General features: G+C 53.9%; 1 protein-coding gene across 5 annotated transcripts in view; it reads right to left on the bottom strand.

The window, feature by feature from the left end:
• Nucleotides 1-9,231, bottom strand: part of LOC140395389 (putative uncharacterized protein MYH16) — a 459,619-nt gene extending 450,388 nt beyond the window's left edge. For 2 of the 5 annotated variants that reach the window (XM_072483086.1, XM_072483088.1), the window contains exon 1: nucleotides 9,047-9,230. In XM_072483086.1, coding sequence (XP_072339187.1) covers nucleotides 9,047-9,130 — 84 coding nt within the window. In that variant the 5' untranslated portion in view covers nucleotides 9,131-9,230. Of the gene's footprint in view, nucleotides 1-9,046 lie in introns of all 5 variants that reach the window. The other 3 variants (XM_072483091.1, XM_072483092.1, XM_072483089.1) reach the window with 2 other exon arrangements.
• Between the last annotated feature and the right edge of the window lie 13,860 nt (nucleotides 9,232-23,091).

Raw genomic sequence — 23,091 nt, 5'->3', positions numbered from 1 at the left:
ACAAGGTGAGCGCCATCACAGCCATGCCGCAGCCGGCCGACAAGAAGGCTGTCCTACGCTTCCTTGGCATGGTCAACTTCCTAGGGAAGTTCATTCCCAACCTTGCCTCCCACACGACGACTCTGCGCCACCTCGTCAGAAAATCCACAGAGTTCCAGTGGCAACACACATACCAGCTGGAATGAGAGGAGCTCAAACTCAAACTCACCACTGCACCAGTGTTGGCGTTCTTCTACACGTCTCGTCCAACCAAAATCTCAACTGATGCCAGCCAATCCGGCATTGGAGCAGTGCTCCTGCAGAGGGATGACACGGCATCATGGGCCCCAGTGGCCTATGCATCGCGGGCCATGACCCCCACAGAGCAGTGCTACGCGCAAATCGAAAAAGAATGCCTGGGCTTGCTAACCGGTTTAGACAAGTTCCACGATTACATCTATGGTCTTCCACGGTTCACGGTCGAAACTGACCATAATAAACATGAACCTGAACGAGATGACCCCTCGCCTCCAGCGCATCCTACTTAAACTCAGGAGGTACGACTTCCAACTGGTCTACACTCCAGGGAAGGACCTCATCGTGGCGGATGCCCTATCCAGAGCAGTGAGCACGCCGCCAGATGTGGAGGGGTTCGTCTGTCAGGTCGAGGCACAGGTGGCTTTGACAGCGGCAAATCTGCCAGCTGACGACTCCAGTCTGGCCCATATCCGCCGAGAGACTGCAGCCGACCCCCTTCTGCAGCGAGTGATGTGCCACATGACGGTAGGATGGCTCAAAGAAAGAGCAGTGCCCGCAGTTCTACAATGTACGAGACGACCTAGCCATCATTGATGGTGTCCTTCTGAAGCTGGACCGGATTGTGATTCCGCACAGCATGCGCCAGCTGGTTCTCGATCAACTACACGAAGGCGACTTGGGGGTCGAGAAGTGCAGACGGAGGGCCCGAGAGGCGGTATACTGGCCGGGTATCAGTGACGATATTGCCAACATGGTGTTCAATTGTACAACCTGCCAAAGGTTTCAGCCGGCGCAACCTCCTGAGACGCTTCTGCCCCATGAGCTGGTGACGTCCCCCTGGGCGAAGGTGGGTGTCGACCTATTTCACGCGCTCGGCATGGACTATGTCATCATAGTTGCCTACTTCTCAAACTACCCAGAAGTTATACGCCTACACGATTTGACGTTGTCTGCTGTCATCAGGGCCTGCAAAGACACCTTTGCTCGCCACGGCATTCCGATGACTGTCATGTCAGACAATGGGCCCTGTTTTGCCAGCCATGAATGGTTGTCCTTTGCCGCCTCATATGGCTTCACACACGTTACGTCCAGCCCTCTGCATCCCCAGTCCAATGGAAAGGTGGAGAAGGGCGTTCACATTGCCAAGCGGCTCCTCTGCAAGGCTGCTGCTGCCGGGTCGGACTTCTACCTCGCCCTGCTGGCCTATCGCTCGGCCGCACTAGCCACTGGTCTCTCGCCAGCACAGCTGCTGATGGGTCGCGCCCTCAGAACCACTGTGCCTTCCATCCTGGCACCAACAATAGACCATGCTCCGGTACTGCATAGGATGCAACTGCAGCGCGATCGCCAGAAGAGATCGTACGGCACAAGGGCAACTGATCTTCCCTCCCTGGCCCCTGGAGACAACGTCCACATCCACCTACCAGACGGTGGCTGGTCAGCACCTGCCGAAGTTATCCGACGCGTGGCTCCCCGCTCGTTCCTGGTACGCATGCCGGATGATCCGTGCGTAGGCGCAATCGCCGAGCCCTTCGCCTACTTCCATGCTCGCAACGGGACCCTACACGGATGCCGTGTCCTCCACTGGTTCCTGATAGCGACTTCGTGGAGCTGCCATATACCATGCCCCTCCTGTCGCCGTCCGTGGCCAGGCTCGCACCTCAGCCGGTGGTTCTCGACCCACCCTTGAGACGGTCAACCCGAATTCGTCGCCCACCTACTAGACTGGACTTATGAGACTGTTCACACGTCAAACTTTAGCAACTACTGTTTTGTAACATGTCACTGTTTTATCGTTCCAGGCCTCGTTTGATCGGTCCAAATTTCAACGTTGTTCTTCTTTTGTTATGGTACATCCTCGTTAGCATGTCACACCTGACCCCCCCCTTGTACATAGTTAAGCCCCATGTACATGATGTAAATATTACGCACACACACCTTTAGCTGCACTCAGGACACATTTATATTTAAAACCACGTAGGCACATAATCTTGTATAAAAAGGGGTGATGTCAAGATATTCAAACATACATCATAACACATACATAATGATAGAGAGACCAACAGACCAATTAGCACACATAACACGACAGCCAATCACAGACAAGAGCAGACACAGTATAAGACAAGAAACACGACACCTCCTGGCCAGAGCATCTGGAGACAGCACAGGACCAGGACCTCATTAGCAAGACACTCACACAGTCACAACGTGCTGAGTACCAAGTCAGATGTGTAAACAGTTAGTTGGAATAAAACTGCGTTGTACCAATCGCAACCGTGTTGGTTCGGCTGTACCTCAGAGCACCCAACACCACAACCATGATGTCACATGGGTGTGAATGACTACTGTTTTTTAAAAATAGGAACCAGGCTCCATGACCTTTGAAATGGAGGAAGGGGGTGAACCTCTATCTCCAGCTTCTACCAGGGTGTACAAAGGGGCAATTTACGTTGGATTGGGGGGGTCGTGGATGGTGTTAGTTGTCCAGAAGCCCGCAGGCTGTGTACTTTCAGAAGTTTTCAGAGTGTTGTGGCAATCTTCAGGTTGTGTTGTCAAGAAATGAAAATAAGCACTGAGTTACACAGCTGTTAGCGGCCTGGGGGTATGGGGCATCTGTGGGTGCGGAGCTCCTAAGGTGGGGGGGATAGGTGCAATGCCGGCCAAAGAAGCTGGTTGGATGAGACCCCGAGAGAGAAGACCAACCTGGCGGGGGGGTGGGGGGGGGGGGGGGGGGTGGGGAGGGGTGGGGGGGGGGGGTAGTTGGGGGCGGGGGGGTATAGGCAACTGCTTAATGCCAGAGTCCTTCCAGGATGTATGTTACTCTTGGTTTGAGAGGGCCTAACCGTTTCCCTTACATTGAGGGCCTGTGAGAAAAACTATGTCCAGATGGGGTGAAGACCTATTCCAGTGGGAAGAGAGTGAGGCCTTAAGGTTGTGAACAAGAGGTTTTAATAATGTGACAAGTGCAATTGTAGCATTTCATTCTGACCCCCAACTATCTGTGCCTAACTTCACCAGTGCCTACTCTGTGCCCCAACAACTCCTCACACTTATGAACCCTCCCACTATGTCTCAGTGTATTCCCAGGATGCACATCAGAAGAGGAGGTGGATGGCTGCCTTGCATTCCCTGTTGCCTGAGATGCCCTTGGTGGGTGTCTTCTGGAGGGCCCCAGCCTGTCCTTAGGTGGCACTGATGCCATGTTGCCGTGTTCTGCCCACTGCCCCGGAGATGCACCAGTATCAGGGAGGGGGGATTCGGAAGGGCTGGTCATTCCCAGCATCCCCCGGGTGGAAGGCCCTGGGAGATGCTCCAGCAGTTCCTCCTCCCCCAGGTGATTGTAGGCCCCTGGGTTACTCCATGGAATGGAGGGGCTGCTGGAGTTAGCTCCAGAAGCCTCAATGCCATCTGGTTGCACCAGTCCTGGAGGTCCTCCTGTGCCTGTACCATGGTGTTGAACCCCCACAGCCATGGTCCTCAGGGATTGAACCATGCTTTGGAGATCTCCAGTCATGTTTGTTTGTTATGTCTTGCCCTAGGCTTTCCACTGCAGACGCCAACCTTGCAGTATTGGCCTGGGTACCATGCATCACCGGCAACATCACCTGTGACAGGCTTTGCGGCTCTTCCATTCAGCCTTGCAGTCACAGGAATGTCTCTGACAATCCCTCCTGTTATTCCCGACTCTGCCTTTGCATCTCCAGCTGAGGGATGAATGTGTCCAGAGGCACGGCACCTGTCTGGGTCACAGCTGAGTGCTAGGATCCAGCAGACCTCTGACTGTCTGATCCCTGGGTGCTCCTGTCTCCACCTGATGTGCATCAGAAGTAGTGTGGTGCTCACCAGATAGTGATCTAGAAGCCTGTCTGCTAAGTTCATCCACCGAGGTGCTTATCCCTGCGATGGTGGATGGTGCAGCTGATAGCTTTGATGCGTCATCCATGTCCTTCTCGGCCATTCCCTCCGAGGTTCAGTCGAGGGTTCCTGGGGTGGTCACTGCAAGTTGAAGGCCAAGGCTCCTCAGTTGATGCTCCTGCAAGGCAACGGACATGGTTTTCGTACATGTCCTGGCCAAGTGGTTGGACAACAAAAAACTCACTTGAGACTGATCAGCTGGATAAAGGCTCCTCACCTTTCCGTCGAAGGGCAACCTTGGTATCTGTGTGGGCCCGCTCCTGGTCCTCGCCTGTGAGGAGTCATGGTCATTAGTTTGTTCAGTACACTGCCTGTCTTCTTTCTCTCTCTGCAATCTTCTCCTTTTTAAAAAAGATCATTTATGGGATGTAGGCAAGAACAACAAAGAACAAAGAAATGTACAGCACAGGAACAGGCCCTTCGGCCTTCCAAGCCCGTGCCGATCATGCTGCCCGACTAAACTACCATCTTCTACACTTTTTTTTTAAAGATAAACTAATTTATTGAGTAATATAAATTATATTTGTGAGTTCTTTTTACTTCATATCATAGATATCATAGAATTTACAGTGCAGAAGGAGGCCATTCGGCCCATCGAGTCTGCACCGGCTCTTGGAAAGAGCACCCTACCCAAGGTCCACACCTCCACCCTATCCCCACAACCCAGTAACCCCACCCTACACCAAGGGCAATTTTGGACACTATGGGCAATTTAGCATGGCCAATCCACCTAACCCGCACATCTTTGGACTGTGGGAGGAAACCGGAGCACCCGGAGGAAACCCACGCACACACGGGGAGGATGTGCAGACTCCGCACAGACAGTGACCCAAGCCGGAATCGAACCTGGGACCCTGGAGCTGTGAAGCATTTGTGCTATCCACAATGCTAACCACATCAGCGAGGAGATTGACCATTGTCTCCAGACCCTTCACCTCCGCGGAAATTGCAAACATTGTGGTGTCCCTGGAAGATTGGCAGTCACAGATCCCTCCATGTTTCTCCAGCGTGAGGAGGATTTCATCCTTGGAGCCAAACTGTGCAGTAGAAGAAAACGCCAGCTTTTCCAGAAAGTGGGAGATTCCGCTCGGATATTTGACCTCGTGCCTCGATCCAGCATTTACTAAAACTCCGACTGTGCAGAATTGGCCGAATTTGTCCTGCGAGGCCACCCGCAGCCCGTTGTCCAGCAGCGAGATGCGGGTCTGGTATTTGTCGTGTCCGCTGCTCTTGGCGAACACGGGCCGGGGGAGGTTGGGCAGCAGCGATGAGAGCGGCACCGCGGGGTAGCCGCAGCTGCTGAAGGGCCGCGAGGCGGGGAGGCCGCACCTCCGCATTTGGCTCCATCGCCGCAGCCGCGCCGCGCACGCCGCCATCTTGGATCCGGGGATTACTTCCGGTCCCCGCCCGATAACCCCTTCAAGGCGTCGTTAGTTAGGCCAGCATTTATTGCCCATCCCTAGTTGCCCTTCAGAAGGTGGTGGTGTGTTGCCTTCTTGAACCGCTGCAGTCCTTGAAGTATAGGTAAACCCACTGTGCTGTTACGGAGGGAGTTTCAGGATGTTGCCCCAGCGACAGTGAAGGAACGGCGATATATTTCCAAGTCAGGGTGGTGAGTGATTTGGAGGGGAACTTCCAGGTGGTGGGGTTCCCAGGTATCTGTAGCTCTTGTCCTTCCAGATGGTAGTGGTTGTGGGTTTGGAAGGTGCTGACTAAGGAACGTTGGTGAGTTACTGCAGTGCATCTTGTGGATGGTACACACAGCTCCCACTGTTCATTGGTGGTGGAGGATTTGAATGTGTGTGGAAGGAGGAGCGGCCAAGCGGGCTGTGTTTTCCTGGATGATGTTGAGCTTCTTTGTTGGAGTCTCAGGTTCTCCTGCAGACACAAAAGTGGATAATGTGAGCCAGACGACTGGCAGGTCAGAGGTCAATGACACCTGACATGTGTGGGCACTGCGCTTAAGCCGGGAGGGATTCTGATGAGGAGTGCCAAGGCGAGACAGGGAAACCCTTGAAGATCGTAGTAGGTCATTCACTTTTTTTCCCACATTGAACCTCGATCATCTTGATCAGGCACCGTCTCCCAGGCAGGAGTAGTGACCTTGAAGGGCGCCCTGCCACCCCAATGTGTAAATTATGGCTTCCCTCTCCTCTAAGGCATCCAGAAATTGAGTGAGGGCTTTCTCCGAAACTCTGGGTGCTGGTCTTCTCGCTGCCATCCTCCTGGTTTGATTGAGATCACGTGCTGTGGAGCTGTTTAAATTCAGCGCTCCCTTGACTGAAGTACTTTGATGACCCCTGGGGCAGATGAATCAGATGCTTTGTGCCTCAGGCATGATGTTTGAAAAAAAAAAATCCCAAGTGTCTAATGATTGTGATCCGGAACATGCCGGCGGGATTCACAGCAAATTTTATGCTACAAATGACAGTTTGCTACTTTTTTCGGAAAGTTCCACCCTAGATATCAAGCCAATTGCAACACTAAGGCCAATTGTAAGACCCTGACTTGCTGTGGATTCTGTTTGCTGTGCTTTCTGTTTTATTACCGTGCCAACTACATTTCTCAATTCTTCTATGTCCATAGTAGATCCCTGTTCAAGTCACAAGACTGGCTGTTGCCTTAGTCACTCTTACAAATAATAATCACAGCTTCCTCTCAATCTGGGAAATTATCTTCCTTATTTGGAACTAAGAGGAGCTAGTGCCATAGACATACAGCATGATCGAACCAAATGGGAACAGGGTCCCAAAGTGAGCGCAGGGCCTCAGTGGGGTACACGCGGCTGAGGCCACATTTAGTCCCATTTCCTGCACCAAGGAGTTCCGCTCACTGAAACTCCTCAGTGCAGAGAGAGATCAGGCGCCATTTTTAAATGGCGTCCTGATCTCTCGGCCTCTGGACACGACCCCCGAACCCCCCAAAGCCACAACTCCCCTATAAAGGGTCCCCAATTCCATCCCGCACCCCACCTCACATGCACAGGGCATCCCTGAGCCTGATCACCACCAGACAACAAATGCCAGCTTGGCACCATGGCAGTGACAGCCTGGCACTGTGACAGTGCCCCCACCAGTGCTACCTGGGCATCTTGGCATGCCACGCTGGCACACAGCTGGCACTGCCAGAGTGCCAGGATGTCAGTGTCAGGATACCACCCATAAGCACTTGTGGGCCTCTGACCCCCTGGGAGACCCCCGTGAATGCCGTTCCATCTGATCCCTGTTTGTGGAGACAAGCACGGAACAACTCTCGCTCGAGGTCTCCAAGGAAAGGGGATAGATTCCAATGTCTTGGTTACCTCAGGGAACTAGATATTAGAGTTAGACTAGCTGTCTCCCTCTAATATGCAGATTTTCCAAAACATGGTCCTGCCCATGGGCGGGCTTCACATTTACCAGCCATGTTGCGCTGTGGTGCACTGCTTTTTGGGGGCAGCATGGGCATAGATCGCACCCACAATATTTCAACAAACATATATCCACAGGTACTTTCTGTGTCAGCTTTCCCTATTATAAACCCTACCACCACATTATAAGGGAAATAGTCTATGTAAACCAGTCACACTAATTACACCTTCCCACCTGCAGTGGCAATATAACACCTCAGTTTATCATCTTGCTCTCGCAGAGAAGTTCCTTTCAATTTGACTTCCAAAATGGTTGAAAGTTTTGTTGAAGTATTATCTATAAATTAGGGATGCAATTTAAGATATAAAAGAGGGATTGATTTCCATCTGCACAACCTTGCTACTGTTATCCTTCACTATCTAACACCATCTTACTTGAAAACTCTGTTTGTTTTTCACCTGTCAGGTTCAACGTCCAAACACCATTTGGCACTTTAGAATTAAGAATGTCAAGAAGAGTCACCTGGTTATTTTTTAAAAAACTCACCGTGCAAACCAACTCAACCGCGTGTATGTAAAAGACATGTCATTATGTATACAGGAATTATCAAAACTTATTTATTATCGTGCGCTGGCAAATTGATGTCAGATTTGGCTCAGTGATAACACTTCCATGTTTGGTCCTAAAGGCAGAAGGTTCAAACTCTGTTGCAGAGACTTAAGCACGCAATGACTAGCATGCCAGTGTAATACTGAGGGAGCACTGCACTGTCAGAAGTGCCATCTTTTGGATCAGGTGTTAACCTGCCCCACTGAGGAGGGTGCAAACTACCTCAAGGCACTATTGGAAGAGCAGGCAAAGAGTTGGCCCAGTCCCCTGGCCAAGATTTATCTCAACCAATTCTGCTAAAACAGATCAAAGGTTCACACATTGCTTTTTGTGGAATCTGTACACAATCATGTTTCCAACATTACAACAGTGACTTCAAACAAACTTCATTGGTTGTAACGCGCCAACCTGAGTCATTGCAAGGCATTGTATAAATACAAATTCAAACTCTTTTTCGTACAAAATATTAAAGATATATTCTGTATAATATGAACTGTGGACATTTATACCTTTTGAAGACAGTTACCATCAAACTTATCCAACACCCTTCATGAATAGCACAATGAGGATAATTTCTATTTTAGTCCAAACCTGCATCATTATCCTGATATTATTTTGCATGAATCAAATATTAAGATTTAGTTGCTGCAAATAAAAAACATGATTAAAAACCACAACTTTTTCAATCAATGTTTTAAAGTGATAGTTTGCAATATCTCTTGATAACGCTGCCAGCACCATTGACAGAAGTCAGCCCACAGTACATGCATTACTAGAGATAATAATATACGGAGTCAGAGTTACACTAACATCAACACAAAACATTGCCAGTATAAGCTGAATTGTAACATAAATAATATACTGTCTCTTTAACCATGTCTAGACCAAGGACAGCTTCGGAATTGAGATTAAGGATGGCATTTCTGTCTTACATGTGCTAGAGGCTTGACTTGGACACTAATAGTTGGACGATACTGATGAAAATCTGTTTGAATCACACAAACTTTCCTCTCCATCCTCCCAGACAGCAGCCTCTCATCCCGCCATCACTCTGGCATGTAGAGGAAGCGTGCAAGACCAGCACTGGCAACTTGGTGTTACCTGACCCTTCAGAACTACTGAGAGAGAGAGAGAGAGAGAGAATTGGTGAACACAAGACAGAGAGAAAGAGAGAGAGAAGGGGGAGGGGAGAATTACTGTGAACAAGAAAGTTTCAGCCAAGCCCTAAAGCCGAATTGTGTGGAGAAAGTCTCCCTCTGCTTTGTAGCTTAAAGAAACCCCGCCTGCAAGCAGCCAGCCAGCCCAGGCGTTCAATTCCTCTCTTATCTGATCAAGAAACCTCAGTTGTATTAGCTCTGCAGCAGGGCTGACGTTTGCAGCCATACATATTGCACTGTATGCTTCCAAACAGAGGAGGAGTAAAGCTTTGTACAATAACCAGTGTAATCTCTTCAATTGCCACCTTTCACTATAACCCTAACAGTCACTGGGGCAGGGGGCAGGGAAATTCACAACCATTTCCCTGCATGGTGCCCTCGCTGAAAGGGTTAAAAACTAGGCAGGAGCTCGGAGTTTTCAGAGCATTGACTGGCTGTGGGGTGTTAGCTGGCTGCCAAAAAGTGTAGAACTGCAGGAGTAGAATTAGGAGCAAGTCTTTTTCTGCCAATGTTTTTCCTTATCTTTAAAAGGCTGACTTAAAAAAATAATCCAAACTACAATGGGTGACCCAGCCAACCCTACACTATCGATTACAGACAGTTCCCCACCTAAATCACACTCATAAGTCATTGGGCAGCACGGTAGCATTGTGGATTGCACAATTGCTTCACAGCTCCAGGGTCCCAGGTTCGATTCCGGCTTTGGTCACTGTCTGTGCGGAGTCTGCACATCCTCCCCGTGTGTGCGTGGGTTTCCTCCGGGTGCTCCGGTTTCCTCCCACAGTCCAAAGATGTGCAGGTTAGATGGATTGGCCATGATAAATTGCCCTTAGTGTCCAAAATTGCCCTTAGTGTTGGGTGGGGTTACTGGGTTATGGGGATAGGGTGGGGTGTTGACCTTGGGTAGGGTGCTCTTTCCAAGAGCTGGTGCAGACTTGATGGGCCGAATGGCCTCCTTCTGCACTGTAAATTCTGTGAAAATAGCTATGAAAAATAATTTTTGTTTTTTTCAGGGAACCTTGCTGTGAGTGCCCTTGGTTCATTTTGTTACGTTAGGTCCTTAAGTAAAGTAATTACAGTGCACTATGTGATCTTGGGGCAGCCAAGAATGACCCCGCTGTTAAACGGGACTCTGCTTCCTATCCAGGTCTCAATGAGGAATACCCACCGAGGCTTCATTTCGACTCATTTCATGCACTAACGAGTTCAGCTTGTCAGTGCAGGAAGAGAACGGAGTGCCAATTTTAAATGACTTAATCCCCAACTTGGCCTCCGGTCACCCCCAAAGCCCAACTTATAAATTGGGGTTCTCAAGACCCCCGCACCACACAAGGGCACGGCATCCCTGACTTCAATTCCCAGCACAGGAAAGATGCCATCTGGGCACCTTGGCAGTGCCAGTGTGGCACCCTGACAGTGCCCCTGTCAGCCTGGCAGTGCCACTTGGGCACCCTGGCATTGCCAGGGTGGCACCTGGGTGGAATTGCCAAGGTGCCAGTCTGGCAGTGCCATGGTGTCTGGGTGGCATCAAACGTGCCAGAGTATCATCCTGCTCAGAGCCCGACCACCCAGGGCCCCCCGATCATCTGGGAGACCCCACCCCTCCCAAGTACCAATATGCCTGGTCCACATTTATGGAAACCAGTGCTGAAGGGCACCTGCTCAAGCTCTCTGAGGCAAGGCTGTTTGACCCTGCACCTTGGATAGCTCAGGTGTAGACATATTCAAGTGAGACTAAATGTTCACTTGAATATGCAAATCTGGATCTTGGCCATTGAGATCTTGTTTGGTCTTGCAAGGCGCAACAAACGTCGTAAATCTCATGAGAGGCCTCTCGCGCAATTTACCGGCCTTGCCATGTCCAGAGTCAGGGGCAACGAGGCCGATCTATCGTGCCCAGGGTAAAGTCAAAAAAACATATTCATGGATTGTCTGCTTGTTTATAGCTGAAGGGTCACTTTCCACAGTGGTTGCTTGAACTTTGATTTCTCACTGGAGCAGTCAGTCTGCAGTTGTGGCTGGTTGATACTTTTTTCTCCTGGAGACAGTGGCATTGATTCAAAATTCTCCTTTAAGAACTTTCAGTATGCAGCAACTAAGTCTTCTGGTGGGTTTTCAATTCACAAATAGCTCAACTTTGATGAGAGAGGTTTCGGAGAAAAAGAGTGATGGCAACACGGTAGCACACGTGGCTAGCACTGTGGCTTCACAGCGCCAGGGTCCCAGATTCGATTCCCTACTGGGTCACTGTCAGTGCGGAGTCTGCACGTTCTCCCCGTGGGTTTACTCCGGGTGCTCCTGTTTCCTCCCACAGTCCAAAGACGTGCAGGTTAGGTGGATTGGCCATGATGAATTGCCCTTAGTGTCCAATAAGGTTCGAAGGGGTTATTGGGTTATGGGGATAGGGTGGAAGTGAGGGCTTAAGTGGGTCGGTGCAGACTCGATGGGCCGAATGGCCTCCTTCTGCACTGTATGTTCTATGTTAACTATATGTTATGTAAGTCCGTTGCCCCATGGCAGTCTCCCTGATTGTTAATTGAAATCCAGTATTTTTACACTGAACAACTGGGTCACATGACCGCTCTCTGGTATCAATCTGGGTTTAGCATAGCCATTGTCTCTAAGAATTCCATAGATTCTGTGTCTCCATGAAGCAGCGTGTGTCCTCCCCAAATACAACATAGCAGCTACTGGGCCAGTGCCCACTGCTTAACAAAATGTTAGGCTGCATGACGTGCCAGTTCATCGACTTGGGTATCACCAGTACACATGAGAACACCACCCACCAGGTATGTGGTATATACTCGTGCGACTCGGTCAACATTGTTTACCTCATACACTGCAGGAAAGGATGTCCCGAAGCGTGGTGTATTGGCGAGACCATGCAGACACTGCGACAACGGATGAACGGACATCGCGCGACAATTGCCAGTCGGGGAACACTTCAGCAGTCAAGGGCATCCAGCCTCTGATCTTCGGGTAAACGTTCTCCAAGGCAGCTATCAGGATGCGCGACAATGCAGAATTGCCGAGCAGAAACATATAGCCACGTTCCGCACACATGAGTACGGCCTCAACCGAGACCTTGGATTCATGTCGCATTACATTCACCCTCCACCATGTGGTCTGGGCTTGCAAAATCCTACCAACTGTTCTGGCTTGAGACAATTCACCCCTCTTGAACCTGTGATTATCCCTCTCTCCAGTTGCTCCGTCTGGGCCTGTAAAGACTTAATTACCTGCAAAGACTCGCATTCAAACTATCGTCCTGCATCATTGACTTTGTCTATATATTTGTTTCTGGAACCCACCTCTTCATTCACCTGAGGAAGGAGCTGTGCACCGAAAGCTAGTGATTCTAAATAAACCTGTTGGACTTTAACCTGGTGTTGTAAGACTTCTTACTGTGTTTATCTCTGGGGTCCATTTTGTTCATAGTCAGGTTAATTGATGAGGGAAGGGCTGTAGATGTCATATACATGGACTGCAGTAAGGCGTTTGATAAAGTTTCCCATGGCAGGTTGATGGAAAAAGTGAAGTCGCATGGGGTTCAGGGTGTACTAGCTAGATAGATAAAGAAGTGGCTGGGCAACAGGAGACAGAGAGTAGTGGTGGAAGGGAGTGTCTCAAAATGGAGAAAGATGACTAGTGGTGTTCCACAAGGATCCGTGCTCGGACCACTGTTGTTTGTGATATACATAAATGATCTGGACGAAGGTATAGCTGGTCTGATTAGCAAGTTTGCAGATGATATTAAGATTGGTGGAGTTGCAGATAGCGAGGGGGACTGTCAGAGAATACAGCAAAATATAGATAGATTGGAGAGTTGGGCAGAGAAATGGCAGATGGAGTTCAATCCAGGCAAATGCGAGGTGATGCATTTTGAAAGATTCAATTCAAGAGCGGACTGTACGGTCAATGGAAGAGTCCTGGGGAAAATTGATGTACAGAGAGGTCTGGGAGTTCAGGTCCATTATACCCTGAAGGTGGCAACACAGGTCGACAGAGTGGTCAAGAAGGCATACAGCATGCTTGCCTTCATCGGACGGGGTATTGAGTACAAGAGTCGGCAGGTCATGTTACAGTTGTATAGGACTTTGGTTCGGCCACATTTGGAATACTGCGTGCAGTTCTGGTCGCCACATTACCAAAAGGATGTGGATGCTTTCGAGTGGGTGCAGAGGAGGTTCACCAGGTATGGAGGGTGCTAGCTATGAAGAAAGGTTGAGTAGATTAGGATTGTTTTCGTTGGAAAGACAGAGGTTGAGGGGGGACCTGATTGAGGTCTACAAAATTATGAGAGGTATGGACAGGGTGGATAGCAACAAGCTTTCTCCAAGAGTGGGGGTGTCAATTACAAGGGGTCACGATTTCAAGGTGAGTGGGGGAAAGTTTAAGGAAGATGTGCATGGAAAGTTTTTTACGCAGAGGGTGGTGGGTGCCTGGAACTCTTTGCCAGCTGCGGTGGTAGAGGTGGGCATGATAGCATCATTTAAGATGCATCTAGACAGATATATGAATGGGCGGGGAACAGAGGGAAGTAGATCCTTTGAAAATAGGTGACACGTTTAGATAAAGGATCTGGATCAGCGCAGGCTGGGAGGGCTGAAGGGCCTGTTCCTGTGCTGTAATTTTCTTTGTTCTTTGTTTAAGCCAACTTGAATCTGGAACCAAACGAGAAAATGCTGGAAAATCTCAGCAGGTCTGCAAACATTTGTAAGGAGAGAAAAGAGCTAACGTTTCCAGATGTCCCTCTGACAAAGCTAAAGGGCATAGAAAGTGGGAGATATTTATACTGTAGGGTGAGGGACTGAAAGATGAGTCATTGCCACAGAAACCAAGGGAAGAGAGTGCTAATGGCAGTCCCCAGAGAGAATAAAAGATGTGAAAGGCTAAATGGCAGAGAATCAGAGGATAAGCTGTGACAGATGTAGATGTGGGGGGGGGGGGGGGGGGGGGGGGCATGGATGGGAGAGAGGTAAACTGAGGAAAAGGGGGAGGAGGGGGAAGTAAAGGGGAGAAAAGGTAAGGAAAGGGGGATAAGATAGGGGAAAAGAGTGGAGGAAATATATACATATAAAGAAAAACAAGAAAGAAAGAAGAGGTAAAAAAGTTAAAATGAAATGGAATGAGAACAATGGGGTCGAGGTGGGGTAGAGCTAATCATCTGAAGTTGTTGAATTTGATGACGAGACCGGAAGGCTATAGCGTGCCTAACCGGAAGATGAGATGTTGTTCCTCCAGTTTGCGTTGAGCTTCACTGGAACATTGCAGCAGGCCAAGGACAGACATGGGAGCAGGGCCTTGTGTTAAAATGGCAAACAACAGGAAGGTCAGGGTCCTGAATACGCACAGACCAAAGGTGCTCAGCAAAGTGATCACCCAGTCTACGTTTAGTCTCTTCAATATAGGGGAGACCACATGCAGCCCACATTTACATCTGTCACAGCCTACCCTCTGATTTTATTTTCTCTGCCGTTTGACCTTTCACACCTTTTATTCTCTCTGGGGACTTCCATTAGAACTCTCTTCCCTGGTGTCTGGGGCTATGAATTATCTTTCATTCTCTCACCCCACAGTATAAATGTCTTCCACTTTCTATGCCTTTTAGCTTTGGCAAAAGGTCATCTGGACTCGAAACGTTAGCTCTTTTCTCTGCTTTCAGATGCTGCCAGAACTGCTGAGATTTTCCAGCATTTTCTCTTTTGGTTTCAGATTCCAGTATCCACAGTAATTTGTTTTATCAACTGTGGATTCTGTTTACCAACCTCCCGTCTATAAGGAAACATGCTCACATGGTTTTGAGGCTCCCAGCCTCATTTATATTCTCCAGGAGAGCTGCAGGATGTCAAATGGGCATGTTGTCTCAGCAAAGGAAACTGGGCCAAAAGTGTCACCAGGAAGGTGTCAGGGAAGGGTGAGTGAGTTGTGCATGCGGGTGGATGGGGTTCTTGGAGGGATAGCTGCCCAGCTTATATTTGTGTGTCCTGGAGTCACACTGATCCTCCTCCCAGACTCATAAACATACTTCAAGTCTTATCCTTGCTGAACCGCTTCCCCACCACGCAAAACCCTACCTGCGAAAGACAGGCATCATGGTGAATTACAGAACCTGGGACCTAGGCGACAGATGACTTCGCTACCAATGGTGGAGCAATTCAAATCGTATGGGTTGTGAAAGTAACATCGGGAGTCAGCAACTGAAACAAAAACATACAAAACCACCGTAACGACAAAATAATGGCCCCGAATATAAGCTTTGACGTGTGAAGATAAGTAATTACACTGTAAGCCCTGCAGGGCACATGAGGTTGTTAGAGCAGTGGCCATTAATCCATGGAGGAAACAAGAGATCCCAAAGCAGGATACAGCTCTGGAGAATGTAAGATTTATTTCCTGTGTAGTGTGGGTCCTGGAAGTACGTACCACCGCTTTTTCCCTTTTTATCTACCTTGGAAAATATGTAATTAACCTGACCAGGGGTCTCATGCATTAGTTGGAGAACTGATGGGGAACCCTCTTCTTTTCACATTGCCGGGGTGATTATGCCATGATATTGTTCTGTTAAATAAGTGAAAGTTGAGGGAATGGCCTAGAGAATGGTGAGAACAATGACCGCTGCTACCAGATAGAGTAGTTGAAGAGAATGGGCGAGATTCTCCGACCCCCCAGCGGGTCGGAGAATGGCCGTTGGCCGCCGTGAATCCCGCCCCCGCCGGTTGCCGAAGTCTCCGAAGGGAGAAAAGTCGGCGGGGCGTTAATGGCGCCGCTGACGTTGGAGAATGGCACGGGTCTGCGCAAAGCAGCTGATGTTTGGCCTGCCGATATTCTCCCTTCCGGATGGGCCGAAGTCCAGTCGACGTGATGACCGTTCACGTCGACGTAAATCAAACCTCCTTTTCATCGGCGTGAACCTGTGCTCCAGGTTCACGCCGACCAGTGTGGAGGTGAGTGACGGCCTGGGGGGTTGGCCGTTGGGCAGGCGATGGCGTGGCCGCAGTCTGAATGTGTGGGGAGAGGTGTGTCTCGGGTTGTGTGTGTGTGTGTGCGGCGGGGGGGGGGTGGTTAGAGTGGGCTGGGATCCGGGGGAGTGCCGGGAGGGGGATGGGGGGTCCGTGCCGGGGAGGGGGATGGGGGGTACGTGCCGGGGAGGAGGATGGGGGGGTCCGTGCCGGGAAGGGTGATGGGGGTTCTGTGCCGGGGAGGGGGATGGGGGGTCCGTGCCGGGGAGGGGGATGGGCGATGGGGGGTCCGTGCCGGGGAGGAGGATGGGGGGGGTCCGTGCCGGGGAGGGGAATGGGGGGGTCCGTGCCGGGGAGGGGGATGGGGGGTCCGTGCCGGGGAGGGGGATGGGGGGTCCATGCCGGGGAGGGGGATGGGGAGGGTCCGTGCCGGGGAGGGGGATGGGGGGGTCCGTGCCGGGGAGGGGGATGAGGGGTGGGGGGGGGGTCCGTGCCGGGGAGGAGGATGGGGGGGTCCGTGCCGGGGAGGGGGATGGGGGGTCCGTGCCGTGGAGGGGGATGGGCGATTGGGGGGGGGTCCGTGCCGGGGAGGAGGATATGGGGGTCCGTGCCGGGGAGGGGGATGGGGGGTCCGTGCCGGAGAGGGGGATGGGGGGTCCGTGCCGGGGAGGGGGATGGGGGGGTCCGTGCCGGGGAGGGGGATGGGGGGGTCCGTGCCGGGGAGGGGGATGGGCGATGGGGGGGGGGTCCGTGCCGGGGAGGAGGATGGGGGGTCCATGCAGTGGAGGGGGGGGGTCCGTGCTCGGGAGGGGGATGGGGGATGGGGGGTCCGTGCCGGAGAGGGGGATGGGGGGTCCGTGCCGGAGAGGGGGAATGGGCGATGGGGGGGGGGTATTGCCGGGGAGGGTGATGGGGGGTCCGTGCCGGGGAGGGGGATGGGGGTCCGCGCCGGGGAGGGCAATGATGACATGTCGTCGTTCCCATCCCCCCCCCCACCAGGCCGTCATGGTTTCCGATCATCCAGCAATGTTGGCCGCCGTGGCGGCAGCCGCTAATGTCCATGTTGCCCTGGATGAGGAGGAGGAGGAGGAGCGTGCCAGAGAGGCGGCGCAGGCTGCCGCAGAGGGGCAGGCGGCAGCCGCCCAGGCTGGAGGGACACCTGACCGGCAGGACGAGGAGGGGGAAGAGGACGTCGCAGCCCCACGGCAACGGAGACACCCGAGGGCGCCCCGTGTGTACCGGCCCCGGCAGTCATACCAGGACCTCACGGACCGGGAATGCAGGAGGAGACTCCGGATGAGGGGGGAAACCGTGGCACACATCTGCCACCTGCTGGCACACCTGTCACCGCATGGCACTGGCAGGGGACACCCTCTCCCCGTGTCCGTCAAGGTTACGGTGGCCCTGAACTTTTATGCAACGGGGTCATTCCAGGCACCGAGTGGGGACCTGTCCGGCATATCGCAGACATCGGTGCGCCGGTGCATCCGGGCAGTGACGGACGCCCTATATGCCATGGCGCACCGCTACATCCGCTTCCCTGTGGACCGGGCCAGCCAAGATGCCCGGGCCGTGGGCTTCTCTGCCGTGGCTGGGTTCCCCATGGTCCAGGGCGCGATCGATGGGATGCACGTCGCCGTGCGGCCAACTGCAGATAACAGGGCCGTGTTCACCAATAGGAAGGGGACCTATTCGATGAACGTACAGGTGGTCTGCGACCACCGCATGATGATCCTGCAAGTCTGCGCCCGTTACCCAGGCAGTGTACACGACTCATACGTGTTGTCGCGGTCATCCATCCCCAGCATGTACGAGGGACGCCATCCCCGGCTGAGGGGCTGGTTGCTGGGCGACAGGGGCTACCCATTGCGATCGTGGCTGATGACGCCTGTACGGAGGCCACGCAATGAGGCGGAGAACCGCTACAATGATGCCCATGTAGCGACAAGGGGAGTGATAGAGAGGTGCTTTGGTGTGCTGAAGATGCGTTTCAGGTGCCTGGACCTCTCTGGGGGCGCCCTCCAGTATCGGTCAGATAGGGTCGGCCGCATCATTGTGGTGTGCTGCGTCCTGCACAACATAGCCCAGCAGAGGGGCGATGTGCCGCAGGCAGAGGAGGGCGGAGTGGAGGAGCAGCAGGAAGAGGTGCAGTCCTCCCCAGATGAGGGGGATGGGGGCAATGGTCAGGGCAGACGGGCTAGACACAGGCGGGTGGCTGTCCACCGTTACCAGCTGGCCCAGCTGGCACGAGACAGACTGATAGCCGCCCGCTTCACTGACTAGATGGGCGTGGGAATCGGGTAGTATGGCCACAGACCGCACACCATGGCAACAGCCGACCACCCACACCCCCCCACCCATCCACCCACCCAGCACCCTCAGCCCCCTCCCCAACCCCACCCACCCCACCCGCATGCACACCACCACCCCCCCCATTGCCGATCCACCTGCGGCACCACTGGCCAGGCTCACACAGTTGCGGGTGGACGCCTGTCTATTGCAGGCCATGGAGGATGATGACAACCTGCCCTGCGGTGAGCTCCTGGCTCCACATCGTTGGACTATGTCTGACCCATGGCCACAGTACCACCATCCACCCGGACCATCCCTGCATACGGCTGTGACACTGCAGCGCACGGTCCCGTCCTCTGCCCGGGGGGATGTTGATGGCGGCCCAGGGGGAAGGTGGCAGACTCACCTGGGGCTGAGGTAAGACCACCCCTCACACACACACTTGCGCTCAACGTACATGACACCCCCGCACGCTTTGGACAGAGCACAAAGGCAGCTTCTGTAGGTGTAACATTGACTTTAATAACCAAACGAATTCATGCACGTGCCCTAGCCCCTAAAACTCATCTGTGCCCTGCACCCGTGCCAACTTACTCAGTGTCTAATTGTTTGGCCTTATGGGCCCTTTGACTACGTCTACGTGGTTCCCCAGACGGTACAGCAGAACTGGAGGTGGACTCCTGTGATTCCTGCCCTCTGACACGGGATCCCTTTGGCGGCCGTTTCCTGGGGCGTCCTGGCCTAGATGGGCCAGGCTGCGGCCCGGGCGACTGGGATGGCGAGCTGCTAGCCTGTCCTGCCTGTTGCCCACCCGATGCACCTAGGACGGAAGGGGGGGAGTCCGAGGTGTCGCGGTGTTCCGGGACCTCCCCTACAGGGGGACCCGGGACGGACCACACCACCTCCTCCTCCCTCGGGGTGCCCGATAGCCCCCAGGCCTCTACATGGGTGGGGGATGCGAACGGACTGGCCATCAGACGCCCCCCCGACATCTGGCGCTGCCAGTCCTGGAGGCCCGTGCTGGTATCGACAGGGGTCTGCAGGTTTGCAGCCATGGAGCCCAGGGGGTTGGCAAACCCTGTCTGTGACGCCGGCTCGCACATGGCCACTGGCGCCGATGCCCTCAGCGATAGCCTGCTGAGACTGGGCCATGGCCTGCAGAGACTGGGCCATGGTCTGCTGAGACTGGGCTATGGCCTGCTGAGACTGGGCCATGGCCTGCAGAGACTGGGCCATGGTCTGCTGAGACTGGGCTATGGCCTGCTGAGACTGGGCCATGGCCTGCTGAGACTGGGCCATGGCCTGCTGAGACTGGGCCATGGTGTTGAGCGCCTCTGCCATCTGGCGCTGGCTCATGGCCTCCTGTGAGAGGGAAGCCATGTCCTGGGCCACAGACGCCGCCTGCACGGAAAGCCCCAGGTCTCGCAAACCGTTCCCCATGTCTGACACCGTCGCACCCATTGCCTCCACCGCGGACGCCACCCGTGCGGTGTCGGCCTGGGTGGCATGCATGACCGGCACCACTTCCAGCTCCTGGACGCGGGTGGACTCCTCCACCTGCGACTGCAGCCGCCACAAGCCGGCCGTCACCCTCTTCGCTCATCTCCGGGTCGGTGGTTGCATCGGATCTAAGTGTGGGTGTGGAAACTCCAGGAACCCGGGATCCATCTGGGCGGCAGATGTTCGCTTGGGCTGGGCTGCCCTCCGGCCGCTCGGTCCCTCTGCTGCTCCTACCTCCACCTGCTGTACCGGGACGGCTGTGTTGTGCGCACCAGTGAGTGTACCAGACTTCTCACCACTAAAGTGCCCAACCGAGGTGAGTGTTTCTGCGATGGTGGAGGGTGTTGGTGACAGCAGTGGCGTTGTGTCGTGCTCTTCGTCCTACTCTGCGTCCATGGCACTTTGGGGTGGGGGTTCGTCTCCAACCATCCACTCTGAGTCACTGTCCGGTATTTCGTCTTCCTGGGTAGTGCTGTCCCTGGTAGGGGTGTCCTGGGTAGTGCTGTCCCGGGTAGGGGTGTCCTGGGTAGTGCTGTCCCGGGTAGGGGTGTCCTGGGTGGTGGTGTCCTGGGTAGTGCTGTCCCGGGTAGGGGTGTCCTGTGTGGTGGTGTCCTGGGTAGTGGTGACCTGGGTAGTGGTGTCCTGGGTAGTGGTGTCCTGGCTCGGATGTGACGGGGGCCTGTGGCTGCCCCCCTTGTCGCTGGGTGATCGCTCCCGCACGTGATGGGGGTGTCATCTCCCTGTTGCTCCAGGTCTCTCCATCTCCCGTGGTGTGCGAGGGGCATCCTGCGGGCATCGCATGCCGGAGGGTCCGGGTCTCTCCATCTCCCGTGGCCTCCGAGGGGCATCCTGCGGGCGTCGCATGCCGGAGGGTCCGGGTCTCTCTGTCTCCCGTGGTGTGCGAGGGGCATCCTGCGGGCGTCGCATGCCGGAGGGTCCGGGTCTCTCCGTCTCCCGTGGCCTCCGAGGGGCATCCTGCAGGCGGTCTGCATCTGCGGGGATGGATGCCTGGACGTTTGGTCCTGCGATACACAATGAAGCATGCATGGTTAGACACGCAGGCAGTGATATGGGGGAGGGGGGATATGGGGATGGGCTGTCGGTGGCTCACTTGCTAGTACGCCCCCGACCTCTGCATCAGCAACCTCCCGGTCGTCAGGTCCGCCAGCCAGTTCCAGGGCCCTTTCCTCATGTTCGGTCAGTGGACTCTCATCAGCGGGGCCTCCTCCAGTCCTCACATGCTCCCTCTTGTTGTGTGCGCGCTTCTCCTGTAGCGGGGGGGGGGGGGGGGGGGGGGCGGGGGGGGGGGGGGTGGTGGCAGGGGTAAAAGGCAACAGTGTTAGGCAGGTATATGAATGCACGCCATCGGTTGCGCGTGCATTGCAGAGGTTAAGGTTAGGGCTGGATTCACTTGGGGATATGGGGGATATGGGGGAGGGGGGATATGGGGGATATGGGGGAGGGGGGTATGGGAGGGGGGATATGGGGGAGGGGGGCTATGGGGGAGGGGGGTATGGGGAGGGGGGATATGGGGGAGGGGTATATGGGGATATGGGGAGGGGGTATATGGGGGGGATATGAGGGACGGGGGATATGGGGGGTATGGGGGATATGGGGGAGGGGGGATATGGGGGAGGGGGGATATGGGGAGGGGGATATGGGGAGGGGGATATGGGGGAGGGGGGTATGGGGGATATGGGGGAGGGGGGATATGGGGGAGGGGGGATATGGGGAGTGGGGTATGGGGTAGGGGGGATATGTGGGAGGGGGGATATGGGGGATATGGGGGAGGGGGGTATGGGGAGGGGGGATATGGGGAGATGGGATATGGGGGAGGGGGGATATGGGGAGGGGGATATGGGGGAGGGGGTATATGGGGGAGGGGGATATGGGGGAGGGGGGTATGGGGGAGGGGGGGATATGGTGGAGGGGGAGTATGGGGAGGGGGGTATGGGGAGGGGGATATGGGGAGGGGGGACATGGGGGAGGGGGGATATGGGGGAGAGGGGTATGGGGAGGGGGGATATGGGGGAGGGGGGATACGGGGAGGTTCACCCTGTCTGCTCTGACGAGGTGGTTCACCTTCTTGTGGCACTGGGTGCCTGTCCGTGGTGTCAGGGCCACAGTGGTGACGGCCTCTGCCACCTCCCTCCACAGACGCCGACTGTGGCGTGGGGCAACTCTGCGGCCGTGCCCGGGATACAGGGCGTCCCTCCTCTGCTCCACAGCGTCCAGGAGCGGCCTCCACATCCCGTGACTGGAACCTCGGGGTTGAGCAGCGGCCAGCCATCCAGTCGGGTGTTCCGGTCGGGTGGGGCGGGGAGCAGCGCGGCCTTATGAGCCGTCACGCCGTGCGGTATGTATGACGCTGCACGGCGTGAACCACGTGCGCAAGCGCGGATCCCGTCATGTCGCTGCTAGCCCATTTCGGGCTGGAGACTTTTGACCCATTTTTCCGGCGTGACACAAGTCGGATTTACGCCGTTTTTTGCGCCGATCGGCGGACTTTGCGCCGATAACGGAGAATTTCGCCCAATATCTTGATACTCTTAAGGAGAAGTTAGATCAGAACTTGATTTAAAAACAGGAATCGATCATAAGTAGATTTGGTTGGATTACTAAAGTGGGAGGTGACTTGAATGGTGCATCAACACCAGCATTGACAATTGAGCAAACTATCTGTTTCTGTGCCACAAATTCTATATTCCCCCTCCTGACCACACTGCACTTTTGTTCCATGAGCATTGGATGTAGGCTTTGAAATAAACTGTTGAAGTAGTCTTGCTGAGTTGATGCAGTGCACCTTGTGTATGGTACGCAATGCTGCCACTGTGTCAGTGGTGGAGGATGTGGTGGATGAGATGCCAATCATGTGGCTTGCTTCATTCTGGATGGGGTCGAGCCTCTTGAATATCATTGGAGTTGCACTCATCCAGGCAAGTGAAGAGTATTCCAACACACTCCTGACTTGTGACATGTAGACGGTGGACAGATTTTGGGGAGTCAGGCGTTGCGTTAATTGTTGCAGAATTCACAGCCTCTGACCTACTCTTGCAGGCACAGTAT

This window comes from Scyliorhinus torazame, chromosome 18 (genome assembly GCF_047496885.1).
Source record: "Scyliorhinus torazame isolate Kashiwa2021f chromosome 18, sScyTor2.1, whole genome shotgun sequence".
NCBI lineage: Eukaryota > Metazoa > Chordata > Chondrichthyes > Carcharhiniformes > Scyliorhinidae > Scyliorhinus > Scyliorhinus torazame.
This window is presented reverse-complemented; position numbering and strand designations above follow the sequence as displayed.